Below are 13,102 nucleotides of genomic sequence, written 5' to 3' on the forward strand. Positions count from 1 at the left end.
TGAGGCTTCCGGCCCGGGGGCAGAGCCAGGTAGCTCCCTGGACAAGGGAGGTGTGAGCAGGGGGGGCTGGATCTGAGGGCGGGGGGCTGGGGCCTGTGGGGTGGGCTTCTCTGAGCTCAGGTTTCCTCATCCATGAAATGGGAATGTTCAGGTAAGTTTAAGCTGCTGTAACAGAGAGATCCACAAGAAGCCAATGGCCCAAGGAAGGTAATGTATCTCACAGTGAACGTCCCCCCCTCCACACACTGTTCCATGTAGACATCTGGGGTCCCAGTTCCTTTCCTTCCTCTCTTTCTGTCCCTTAGGACAATTCCTCCTCTCCATAGTCAATGGCCTGCCCATGACTGGCTTGTGAGAAGGGAAGGGACAAACAAGGAGCCTCATGGTCTCTGTTCAGGCTTCTGAAGGGCTCCCATCATTTCTGCTCAATTCCATTGGCAAGAACTTGACCACATGGCCATTCCTAACTCCAAGGGAGGCTAGAAATGAAATTCTGGTCATGTGTCAATACAAAGAGGCATGGACTTTGAAGGACAGCATGCAGCCTCAGGCCGGCCGGATATAGTAATACCTCTTTGCAAGGGCCCGCTGAGTACAGATAAAGTATCTGGCACTTAGTAACTGCTCAATAAAAGTCTGCAATAGCTTCAGAAACTCTCTGTTCAATGTCCTCATTTCTTGGCCGCTGAAGAAACAGGTGCAGAGAGAAGAGGCATCTGCCCAGTCACCCAGTCAGTGAGGGGCCAAGTTGGTCCAGACTTTGTGTCTGGGATCCTCCATCCCATCCTCCCACCTGGTATTTCAGATTACCTGACCCAGACCCACCAGGGACTGAGCAGAGTGGGGACCCAGGTGACCTCTGTGCGGGAAGCAGTGTTAGGGAACAGGATCCTGAGAGGGACCCCGTGCTCCAAAGCACCACCCTGAGCCTGGGCTGCACGGCTTTGTGACTAGGTAGGTGGGGCCCGGGTTGGTTTCGCAGACAGGAGGCAGGGCTGCTCTATGACAGAGGGCCACACCCACCCCCTGGGAGAGGGGACCCCACTGGGAGCCGCTGCCACGTTGGGATGCAGCAGTAGGTGGCTGAGGAGGATGGCGTTCCTGGGATTCTTTCTCCTCCTCCTCCTCCTCCTCCTCACCAACACCGCTGCCAGGGGGGAGTATGGCGTGGTCCACGTGGTGTCAGAAAATTGGAGCAAGGACTACTGCATCCTGTTCAGTTCCGACTATGTCACCCTGCCCCGGGACCTGCACCACGCCCCACTCCTGCCCCTGTACGATGGTACCATGGCACCCTGGTGCCCAGGCAAGGACTCCTCCCGCCAGGTCCGGCCCGGCTCCCCCCGCCGGCGGCCCCTCCGCCACACCACCGCCATGGTCATGAGGGGCAACTGCAGCTTCTACGCCAAGGGCTGGCTGGCTCAGGGCCAAGGCGCCCACGGGCTGCTCATCGTGAGCCGGGTCAGCGGCCAGCAGTGTTCAGACACCACCCCGGCGCCCCAGGACCCCCACCAGCCCCTGCCCGGCCTCACCATCCCTGTGGCCGTGCTCCGCTACAACGACATGCTCGACATCCTCCGCCACACCCACGGCAGCGCGGAGGTCCGCGTGGCCCTGTATGCGCCCCCGGAGCCCGTCCTCGACTACAACATGGTGATCACCTTCATCCTGGCCGTGGGCACCGTGGCTGCTGGCGGCTACTGGGCCGGCCTGACCGAGGCTGACCGGCTGCAGCGGCGCCAGGCCCGGGGGGGAGGGGGGCCCGGCGGTCACCACCGGCAGGAAGCAGTGGCCGCCCCGCGGGGACAGGAGGAGGAAGACGAGGGCGCGCCGGTGGACTTCACGCCGGCCATGACGGGCGCGGTGGTCACCATGTCCTGCTCCATCATGCTGCTCCTCTACTTCTTCTACGACTGCTTTGTCTACGTCATGATCGCCGTCTTCGGCCTGGGGGCGGGCACCGGCCTCTACAGCTGCCTGGCCCCCCTGGTGCGCCACCTGCCCCTGCAGCAATACCGCTGGCCCCTGCCTGGCCACCGCGCCTGCCTGCAGCTGCCCCTGCTGCTGCTGGGCGGCCTGTGCGCGGCGGTGACCGTCCTCTGGATCGCCCACCGGAACGAGGACAGCTGGGCGTGGCTCCTGCAGGACGCGCTGGGCGTGGCCTACTGCCTTTTGGTCCTGCGGCGCGTGCGGCTGCCCACGCTCAGGAACTGTGCCTCTTTCCTGCTGGCCCTGCTGGCCTTCGATGTCTTCTTTGTCTTCGTCACGCCCCTCCTCACCAGGACCGGTGAGAGCATCATGGTGGGGGTGGCAGCGGGCCCGGTAGATTCCGTGAGCCGCGAGAGGCTGCCCATGGTGCTCAAAGTGCCCTGGCTGAGCTTCTCATCCTTGACCTTGTGTGACCAGCCCTTCTCCATCCTCGGCTTCGGTGACATTGTGGTCCCTGGCTTTCTGGTGGCCTACTGTCACCGCTTTGATGTGCAAGTCCGTTCCCGCCAGGTCTACTTTGTGGCCTGCACGGCGGCCTATGCCGCGGGCCTGCTGGTCACTTTTGTCGCCATGGTCCTCATGCAGATGGGCCAGCCCGCCCTGCTGTACCTGGTGTCCAGCACCCTGCTCACCAGCCTGGCCGTGGCCGCCTGTCGCCAAGAGCTTGCCCTCTTCTGGACGGGCCAGGGCAGAGCTAAGACACCCGCCCAGGCTGTGGCTGGGCTGCGTGGCGCCCCTTCATTTGGCTCCGCGCAGAAGCGGGAGGATACGGCAGACGTCCACACAGCCAGCAAGTTTGAGGGGGCCGGCAGCCACCTGGCAGGGAACTCAGACACCAACCTTGAAGAGGACACAGCCGAGATTGCCACCATATCCGAGGATGAAGCCGTTGGTCCGGATGGCCACAGCGATAGCTCCAAGGGCTGGAGCGATGCCAGCCTGGACACTGACGAATTTCCTCGTGCCTCCCCTGGGGCCTCGGAGGAGCTGATTCCTCTGATGCCACCAATGCCATCGCCCTCAGAGCTGGGCCACGCACAGGCCCAGGCCCACGACGCCGGCCTGCCTTGGACGGGGCTCCACGAGAGGAAGGGCTTGAAGGTAAAGGAGAGCATGTCGACCCAGGCTCCCTTGTGAACCAGCACCTGGAGACACGTGCCTCTAGAAGGTCCGGCAGAATACCTCAGAGCAAAGCCACACGCGGTCAAAAGGAAATCAGGGCATTAAAGATATTCCGTGTCTACCCAACAGAGCTCCATTTTTTGCTGGGACTGTAAGAAAGCAGTGGCCACAGAGTAAGTCCATGTAAGGCCTGGAGGGTTCTTGGGAGAGGTGCCAACCCCAAATCGTGCAGAGTGGGAAACAGGCTCAGAGAGGGCACAGGACTCACACGAAGTTATTCGGCAAGGCCAGGATTTGCTCCCAGGGCTTACTGGGCAGTGACTTCCCCTCTCCCCCACTGCCCACCCTCCACACCAGAGCCCCGGCTCCTCAGCTTGGTGGACAGGTCCCATCCCTCATCACCTATCTTTTCCTCATGGTCGGGTCCAACTGAACCATTACTGCTCCTCGACCACACCCCTGGCTCCCATACTTCCCTCACCGACTCTGGACACGGACCAATCCCTTCTGGCTTCAGCAGTCTCATATTCAAGATGGGACTTATAATACCATATCTACCTGGAGGCAGAGGCATAAACAAGATGACCTCTTGAGTACCCCCGTGGTTTTTTAGGCTGGATGGTGCGGTTATATGTTGCTTAAGCAGAGGAAACAAACCCGGGGGTCAGGAAGGCCTCCTGGAGGAGTCTATGTTGGAGGTGAGGGAATCATATCCACAGAGGCAGTGTGGTCCAACGGTTAGGGTTCTTGAACCAGCTGTCCCCCCAGAAATTCCAACTCTGCCACTGACCCACAGCGTGTCACTGAGCAAGTGATTTAATCTCTTAGGGGCATGGTCTCCTCATCCGTAAAATGGAATAATAATAACAACTCTACTTATCATAGGATTTGGGGAAGGTTGGAATAGTTGGCTTATGTCAGGTGACTGACATAATGCTTTATGAATGTTCATTCTGTTTCTATTACTCTCCTAAATCCAATGCCCACAAGCCTTTGAGTTCTGGCCACAACTTCCCCCCAAGCCCTCCACACCCTGCACCCCTGCCCCTACCTCCTCGGGTCAGGGAGTGCACACCAGACCCCCCCACACCCATCCTCCCCCAGTAGGGTTCCCCCACCTGGAACTTCCTGCTCCTCCCACCCCCAGGATTGGGACTGGCTGGCTCCTTCTTCTTCCAGTCCCATTTCAAATGCCCCCCCCCACAGGGAGACTTTCTTTGAAGACCCTTTCTAAAGAAAGCCCAGTCTCAGTCACTCTCCCCTACACCTGCTTACTAGTTTTCTCATCTCCCCCAGTCCAGCATCAGCTTCATGAGGGCAGGGACCACTCTGTCTTGTTCATCCAGGTGGTTCCAGAGCCCAGAACAGGGATGGTATGTCGTTAGGCGCTTGATTTGTTTGTTGGAGGAATGGAGGAATGGATGAATGAATGAGTGAACAAATGAATGAACGAATGAATGAGGGGCTGATCCAGCATGAACTATGGAGGAAAAGGGGACACGGTGGAGAAGGCCCCACTGTGCAGGCCACCTCCCTGGGCTCCTACAGGGCCTTGGTCAGTGTGGCGATGGGACTCTGAGGGGCTGGCTGGGCCCTGGGTATGCAGGGGTGCAGGTAACAGGCATCTCGAAGAAAGCCCCCTCACTGACCCCTCCGCAAACGGCACCTGAAGACCCGAGCCGGACAAGGGCAGAGCGTGGAGTCTGGGCCAGGACACTGACCGGCCGAGCTGGCAGCTCCTCCCACTGGAGCCGGCAGCCATCTGGCCCGGACAGAGGGGCCTCCGCAGGCCCTGGCTCACCCCCAGCCCAAGCAGCCTCCCCACTGCTGCCCTGCGTCACTGGGCCTCCCAGGGGTGGGCTACATCCCTGCACCAGGCCTGGTGGGGAGGGCTCTCAGCCCCCTCGCCCCCAGAGGGGGGGACAAAGGACCTGTCTCCCAGGAAGTTGTGGTCAGGGAGGGGCCTGCGCAGTGGGTGTCCCCATGGCGGGGCCTACGCCTACCTCCAAGAGGAAGATTCTCAAGGGGAGGGTCTGAGGGGGGGAGGCCCCACCCTCCATCCACGTCTGAACTGGACTCAGGGAAGGGCGAGTCGGACTCTGTCCTCACGGCCCGACCCGGCAGAGGCAAGCATTCAGAGGACACGCTGTCTAGACAATGGGAAGAATAATACGATCTACCTAGGGGCTGCGGTGAGCACAAACCATACGGGTCAGGGGCTGAGCCTGGGCCCCAGAAATCTTGTAAGTGCTGCTCCTCTGGTGGCCCACGGGCATCTGCTCCCGCCTTGACCCCAGAGCCAACGTCTCCTTTTAGCTGTGGGCTCTGCCTCACTTTGCCGGTCTGCTTCCCAGAGACTGGGTTGAAGCCAGGTGGCCGGACCAAGCCGCCACCTGTCAGAGGTGCCCAGAGCTGGCAGCCCCCCTCCCCCAGAGGGCTACAGGATGCTGCACATGTGCACACACACACCTGAACACGCGTGAAGATATGCGCACACGTCCATACAGGGACCTCGGATACACATGCATATACACACGTACTTCCACATGCATGTGTGGGCCCGGTACTGGGCCCTCGCACATACCTGTGCGCACACGTGCACCTGGGCTGCTGTTCCTGTTGCTGCTGTTCCCTTCCGACGCAGCCCTTCCCCACCAGGCCCGCCTGGGGCCTGAGGGAGTGAGGGTGCTGATGCCTGGACTTCCCACCCCAGAGGGCAGGGCGGCCCTTTCCTGGTGAGGCAGACATTGCAATGCGATGCTCAGACGCCCCTTCAAGGAGGGCTTGTGGTCGACAGCGCCCTCTAGGGGCCATCTCCTCATTCCGGCCCAGATTGCTTTGCAGAAAGATGGGAGACTCGGAGGGCCAGCTCATGACCAAGCAAGACAGCGGTGCCAGGGCTTGGACATCTGCCCCCAAGCCCCGCTGCCCCGGCAGAGATGGAGGCAGGCCTGCCTCCCTGTCTGACGGCCCCGCCCCGCCTGCTTCCTCCGATTCCTTGGCATTCCTGACTCCGTTTTAGCATCTGCTTCCGGGAGAGCTCCACCTGTGACAGGTGGAGCCTAAGACGGGGCCAGGGCAGAAACCAGCTTCCTGAGGCCACATGCAGGGCTCCAGGTGGCCGAGGCCTGGCGCCGGGGCCGTGCTTTGCTCGGGCTACCCAGCGTTTCTCTTTGTGGCCTCATTTAATCCCGGCAAGAACCCCATGAGGTGAATAGTGGCAGCCTTGGCCTTTTTGAGTTAATGAAGAGTTTGGTGCCCTTCTGGATTCCCTGGAGAGTGAGAACCAGCAAGGACCCATGAGGTGCTCTAATCCATAGATGAGGAAAGGAAAGCCCAGAGAGGGTCAGGACCTACCCAAGGTCACACAGCAATGGGATAGCAGAAATAGAACACAACTCTGGTCTTCTACCTCCCAGGGCAACAGCTGGGGCCAGCTTCATGCCTCAACACCCCTTCCCGCACACATCCTGGTGTGCAAAGCATTCCTCTTCCAGGAGAACTCGAGGTCTACTCAGCCCTCTACCCTGTGCCTCTCAGGAGGTACAGCCCTCCATTCTCCCTGAGGAGTAGTTGTGCGTGTTGAGAAGGAAGGTTTGTGATTCAGGGTGAAGCGTCTCCTCAGCCAGCGCAGGAGGACGCAGCTGGACTCTGGGTCACTGAGACCTCAAAGCTCAGCACGGCTATGCGCTCACCCCGTGACACGGAACAACCAAGGCCACCCCTCTGCGCCTCAATACCCTCGTCTGTAGAACGGTTTTTGCTAAGACTTACCTTGCAGGTTTGTTATAAAGATTAAATGGGGTGAGGTAGGGTATAAACAGCTAACATCTGCCAAGCACTGACAACAGACTAGGCATACACATTATCGCATTACAAGAAACCAGGTTTTAGAGCAGAAATCTCCAGGACAGCACTTAAATGCCCCCACATGCCATCTTTCCCAAATCAGCTTATAGTTCCTCAGGATTGAGCTCCCAGAAATGGAGCCATCCTCTTCTTTTGGTCGCTCCATCCAGGCCCAGTGGGATGTGGTGGGTGGGCAGGTGAACAAGGACACCTCCAGCAAGCCAGGCAGGTGGGTCCCTTTGTAGTTAGATGGAAGCAAGGAAGGTTTTGTGCCTTTTTTTCCAGCAATGCTGAATTTTAAGCGCTTTTGTGCTGCCACCTGCTGGTCAGTAAGATAAGAGCAGGCGGGCTCACACCCTAAGGGCCAGGGAGGGGCATTCCATTAGGGAACTTTGGAATAACCACAATTAGGGATGATATTCCAAAAATATATACTAACCTACTCATCAGCAGAGTTCTGAAGCTCCTCGGGCCCAGGGGTAACGCTTTAGAAGCTTGTTGTGAGAAGGTGGAGGTGTCCTGGAAAAAGGTCTGAGAGTATTTTGATATTTTATGAAATGAAAAAGCTCCAGCACAGCACCGCTGAATGTCCTTAATGCTTGGAGATGGTTCACGCTCTGAGGCTCATCCCCTCTCATAGAACCAGGCCAGCGTGGGGCGCCTGGGTGGCTCAGTCGGTTGAGCGTCATGATCTTGGGGTTCGACTCCGGTCATGATCTTGGGGTTTGTGAGTTTGAGCCCCACATCAGGCTTGCTGCTGTCAGCCTGTCAGTGCAGAACCCGCATCAGATCCTCTGTTCACCTCTCTTTGCCCCTCCCCCGCTTCCACTCTCCCCAAAAGAAATAATTAGAAGAAGGAGAAGGAGAAGGAGAAGAAGAAGAAGAAGAAGAAGAAGAAGAAGAAGAAGAAGAAGAAGAAGAATCGGGCCACCATGAAGACGTGTTTGTGGCCGCCAGCACGTAGACCATTGTTGGGAGATTGGACTCCGTATGGGCCTCCCACCCTGAGGCCAGACCTCGTCCTTCTTCTTGGAGGCCCACAGATGCCCTTCCCACACACACCTGAGCAATTATTCATTTTGTTTGGGAACACATCCGTGCTCACCACTGGTTCACTTTCCAAATGCTTAGTTTTATCTTTAGGAGTAACTCTTCCCAGGACTTAGCCTCTCGCCTCTAGGACTGCCAACAAGAGCTCCACCAGGCATGGAAGTCTGCACCCACCTGGGATCGGGAGACGTGGTCTCGGAAAGATCCCAGGAAGGGAAGCTGGAAAGGGAAACTGAGGCTGCTGCTGGGAGACCCTTGGGCTGCTAGAATTCTGGGGTATTCTGAGAAATGCCTTTCAGTAGCTTCCCCCAGCCTTTTAGGGACTTGAATAGTAGAGAAGATCGGCAGGGAAAAAGGTGTGTGAGGTCTGAGTGAGAGTGTTAGCAGAGCCTCCAGACATCTTCCAGAGCTCCCCAGAACTGAGGACAGAGAGAGAAAGCAGCCTGCCTGAGGTCACAGAGCAAGCCAGTGACAAAGGCAACCAGGAACCTGGAAACTCACCCAAGAATCCTTCATAAACAGGAGACCCTTGCTGGAATGCAAGTGCTTGCCTCTCAGGGACTGCTTTCCTGCAGCCCAATGTCCCCCACATACTCGGTCTTCTTAAAGCAGGAAGCCCCTGAGTCCAAAGAGAAAAGAATTACTCTGGGAAAAATCCCGGGCCCCTCGTAACCCAGCCTGGGCAAAGCCTCACCGTGCCTGCAGTTCTGACCCAGTCAGTGAAGTGAACTTTGGCAGGAAGGGCAGGTCTCCTGAGAATCCTGGCCGGTCACAGCCCAGGGTCTCCTCCAGGCCATCCACTGCTGCAGCCAAGAGAGTGTAAGCCAAGGGCGGGTCTGATCTCCACCCAACCTTGCTTAATCCTTAAAGCTGACTGTGGTCAATTGAATAATGTCCCTCCAATAGGTATCAATATCCTAGTCCCTGGAACCTGTGAATGCTCCCCTCCATGAAGTGGGGGGCGGGGGGGAGAGAGGAGGACTTTGCAGATGTGATTAAGCTAAGGATCCTGAGATGAGAAGATTATCCTGTATTATCTGAGCAGGCCCTGAGTGTAATCACAGGAGTCCTAATATGAAAGAAGCTGAGAAGAATTGCACGCAGAAGTGGCTTGGGCACTGTGATGCTGGAGGCAAAGATGAGAATGATGTAGCCACACGCCGAGGAACACCAGCAGCCACCAGAAGCTGGAAAAAGGAAAGAACCAGTTCCCCTCCATAGCCTCCAGAAGGGGCACGAGCCTGCTGACCCCTTGATTTCAGCTGGGGGATACTGACTTCAGACTTCTGGCTTCCAGAACTGTGAAAGAATAAGTATCTGTTGTTTTAAGCCGCCGGCCTTGTGGTAATTTGTTACAACAGCCACAGGAAATTCATATGTACTGGTCCACAAACATCCCTCGCACAGGCACCTATGTACCCAGCACTGTGCTTGAAAATGAAACATTTTACAGAACAGAGGAGACAAAGAAGCAACAAAACAGCAAAACTCCCAGTCTGTGCGTTTCTTTCTGCAGAGGAGAGCCAAGCACAGGGGAAGTCAGTGAGGGAGAGGCAGGGATTGGGGTATGAGTTACCATCCTCCGGACAGGCTCCAGGGACTTCTTTCTATTGTTATATTATTGCACTCTGGAGAAAAAGTAGAAAGGACAGGAGAGTAGAGGGGAAACACAATCACTGTTAAAATTTTGGTATATTTCCATCCAGTCATTTTTTTTTTCCTTTCAGAGGTTTTAGTGTGTTTCACTTACATAGTTACCATCAAACTGGATATACACATTGGATATATGCAACATTTACATAGTTGCAATCACATTGGACGTGCCGTCAAATTGGATGTACATAGTTACAATCAAATATGCATACCAATATACATTGGTATTTTGCTATAAATATTCTATGTAACCCTTGAACCTTTATTTGGAGCAGGTTATGTAGTATTCTATAGCAGATATAACCACATAGACTTTATATTCTCTTATGGATGTTTGATCTGTTTCTTACAGCCCTATGAAGAATATTTTTGGCTGCAAATTACTTTATATATTTGAGAAGGTGTCTGTAAGATAGATCTAGCCATTTTATTTCTGGGAAACTAGGGATACGAAAATCTTTGAAGGTTGTCATTCATTTTGCTGAATTACTTCCCAAATCATATTTGTGACAATTCATCCTCTGTGTATGCTGTAAAGTAGGGAAGTGATCATTTTACCACACGCTCACCAGCATCTTTGTTAATTTGATATAATGAGAAACAGCATCTCTTTAAATTTGCATATCTCTGATTAGTAGTGAGGTTAGATCTCTATTTCCTTATTCTGGTTTATTAATGGAATACTCTCCATTCCGGGGCTTACCGCGGAGTCTGACCAGTTACCACTTCCTATTGATTCGGCACTAGGAAAATCTCTAGAATCCATTTTCTCATTCCCATTTTTACAAACTTATTTGAAGACGTCACCTCTCACCTGGGCCATTGGGATCTTTGTTACAGAAAAGAGAACAATTGTTCTTTGTCACGTCCCTCCAGCTGAAAGACTTCAGATGCCTCTCTACTGCCCGTCAAACCAACCCCCAGCTTCTCAGTCTGGTGTTGAAAGCCAGCCACAACCAGGTTTCTCTGCCAGCCAACTTTGCCTCCTACCAGCCCCCAGCCTCTGTGTGTGTGTGGTTCCCTGTACACGCTTATTCTCACTCCATGCCTCTGCCCCACTGTTCCACTCACTTGGAATGTGTTTCTTCCACCCTCCTCTGACTCCTGTGTACACATTATCCACCGAGATCCAGTCCACGCTCCCCAACACCAACTGTGCAGGGCCCTGTCCAAGGTCCTGGAGATGAGCAGTCACAGGATGTATAGTTCCTGACTCAGGGTTTTACCGCCAAAAAGCAGGTGGAAGAGGGCACAGATACATTCTCACTAATTAGGAGCCTTTTGGCTTTAAGAAGTAAGTGTCTACTCAAAATATCTCATACAAAAAGAAGAACTTATTGGAAGGATATGAGATTTCTCAGGACACAAGGGCCACCAGCTCAATTGGGCCTCTGGGGAATTATAAATTAGAAAGCTGTCAGAAAGCAAAGCTGCCCTCTCTGCCTCCCAGGGCTGCATGGTTTCTGGGTATCCACTTCCTCCCCGCTCCTCCCTGAGCCAACTGCCTCTGCACATGCATTTTGCTCTTGGCCCACTGTGGTACTGGCCCCAACTCTGGGGTACTGGCCTCAATCATGGTCTCTTGGCCCAGGGATCACCACCAATGGGCAATGGTTTCTATTAAGACACCATTCAGAATCTCAAGGGGGGAAAAAAAGTATGTATTAGATTTACTCTATTTGGGCAGGGTCCTGTCCTTGGCTGTTGGTGAGCCCATGGGTCCTTCACTCGGGTGCATACCCCTGGCTTAATTAGCTGTGGCTAGAGATGAAGGGCAGGGGGAGCAGGGTCAGATGGTAAAAAGGGTTATCAGAATCTGAATTTTAACAAGGCCCCCAGGTTGTTCATGCGTTTATGAAAGTCTCAGGAGCACTGCCATAGAGCAGCAGCTACCTGTATGATCTCTGATCCATCACCTGGGAACTCACCAGAAAGACGAATTCTGAGGTCCTTCCCCAGGCCCTGGAGAAGGTCTGGGAAGGAGCTGAATGTTTCACACAGGTGCTGTAAGCAAGTTCCATTCCCTGCCCTCCATTTGCTACAGAGAAAATTCCCATCTTCTTTCCATGATGAAGAGTCAGTGTCTTGCTCTCCACCTGTCACCTGTGGGTCTGCCAAAGAGAAACCACCCCACAGCTGCTCTATATAAATGTAACACATTGGCTCCATTCATACTGGTCAGAGGCATGTCACCTCTCCCTGTGGCCCTCACTTTCCTACTCAGGCAGCAAAAGGGCCAATGATGTCTATTGTCCCTTCAAGGATCATGGGTTTTAGTGTCCTTGTTGGTTCCCCTCTGTGTTAGTATCATGTGGTTGCTGTGACAAATGCCACAAACTGAGCAGCTTAAAACCACAGCCTGGAGGCCAGAGGTCTGGAATTCAGGTATCAGTACAGCTGTTTTCCCTCTGAAGGCTCTAGGAGAAACTTTCCTTCCCTCTTCCAGCTTCTGGTGACTCCAGCCGTTTCTTGGCCTGTGGCCACATCTAACTCCAGTCTCTGTCTCCATCTTCACATGGCCTTCTCCTCTTCTCCTCATATCCCTCTGACTTTCTCTCATGAGTGCACCTGTCATTAGATTTAGGGACCACCTGGATCACCCAGGATGATTTTAACGGGAGATTCTTAACTAATTATCTCCACAAAGACCCCTTTTCCAAATAATGTCACATTCACAGGTTCTGGGTAGACATGGATTTTGGGGAGGCCGCCATTCAAAACACTACACCATCCTCCCTTCCAAATGTTTGGGACCAGACTAGGGACAAATGGTACCCCTGTCTGATCTCCATCTTTGTCTAGAATAACTGCAAATGACAAGATTTCTCGTTAGCCCCATATTAGAGCCAGAGGGAAGAGAATTTCAAAGAAACAAGGCACAGCCCCTCTTCTCAAGGCACCAGTGGTTGGGTGGGACCAGAAGAGCCAAGAGGGATGACACTGTCGCACCCCTGACCGTGGCAGTGCCCACCCTGGCCCCTATCTCCTGTCAATTTCTGGAGCTCTGGCTGGAGGATGAGAGAATGCCCTGAGAGGAAGTCAGAGCATCCTGGATAGCATTCTGGGAATGGCAGGACCCCCAACACTCCCAGTTCTGCCAGTGCAGGAGGTATTATGATCGCCAGAACGGCAATTAAGGAAGGGATAATCAGCCAAATGGTGATTCTTGGGCCTCGGCAGCCAACGTTCTTTGTAGTCTGTCTCAGGGCCAAGGAAGATGAGACTTTCCAGAAAGTGAGCTGGTCCAGAAAAGGCCCATCCCAGATGGCTGCCAATGTCATTAGTCCAGTAATGCTGAGTGAAATGAATGAGCTAGCCTGGCCCCACTGCGCTTCTCTGAGGGATGCTGATAAGAACATGATCTCCCAGGTAGGGACCACCAAGCATGGGACTAAGGAAAGGGGAGACAGAAGAACTGAGGACAGGGCGTTCATGTTGG

At 54.5% G+C, this 13,102-nt stretch overlaps 1 protein-coding gene across 1 annotated transcript; it reads left to right on the plus strand.

Moving 5' to 3' along the window:
• Positions 1-1,020: 1,020 nt before the first annotated feature.
• On the plus strand, positions 1,021-3,237 carry SPPL2C (signal peptide peptidase like 2C). Its single transcript, XM_027052016.2, has one exon. It carries the CDS (start codon positions 1,093-1,095, stop codon positions 3,124-3,126), a length of 2,034 nt encoding a protein of 677 aa, XP_026907817.1. The 5' UTR covers positions 1,021-1,092; the 3' UTR covers positions 3,127-3,237.
• The last annotated feature ends 9,865 nt before the right edge of the window (positions 3,238-13,102 follow it).

This window comes from Acinonyx jubatus, chromosome E1 (genome assembly GCF_027475565.1).
Source record: "Acinonyx jubatus isolate Ajub_Pintada_27869175 chromosome E1, VMU_Ajub_asm_v1.0, whole genome shotgun sequence".
Lineage (NCBI taxonomy): Eukaryota > Metazoa > Chordata > Mammalia > Carnivora > Felidae > Acinonyx > Acinonyx jubatus.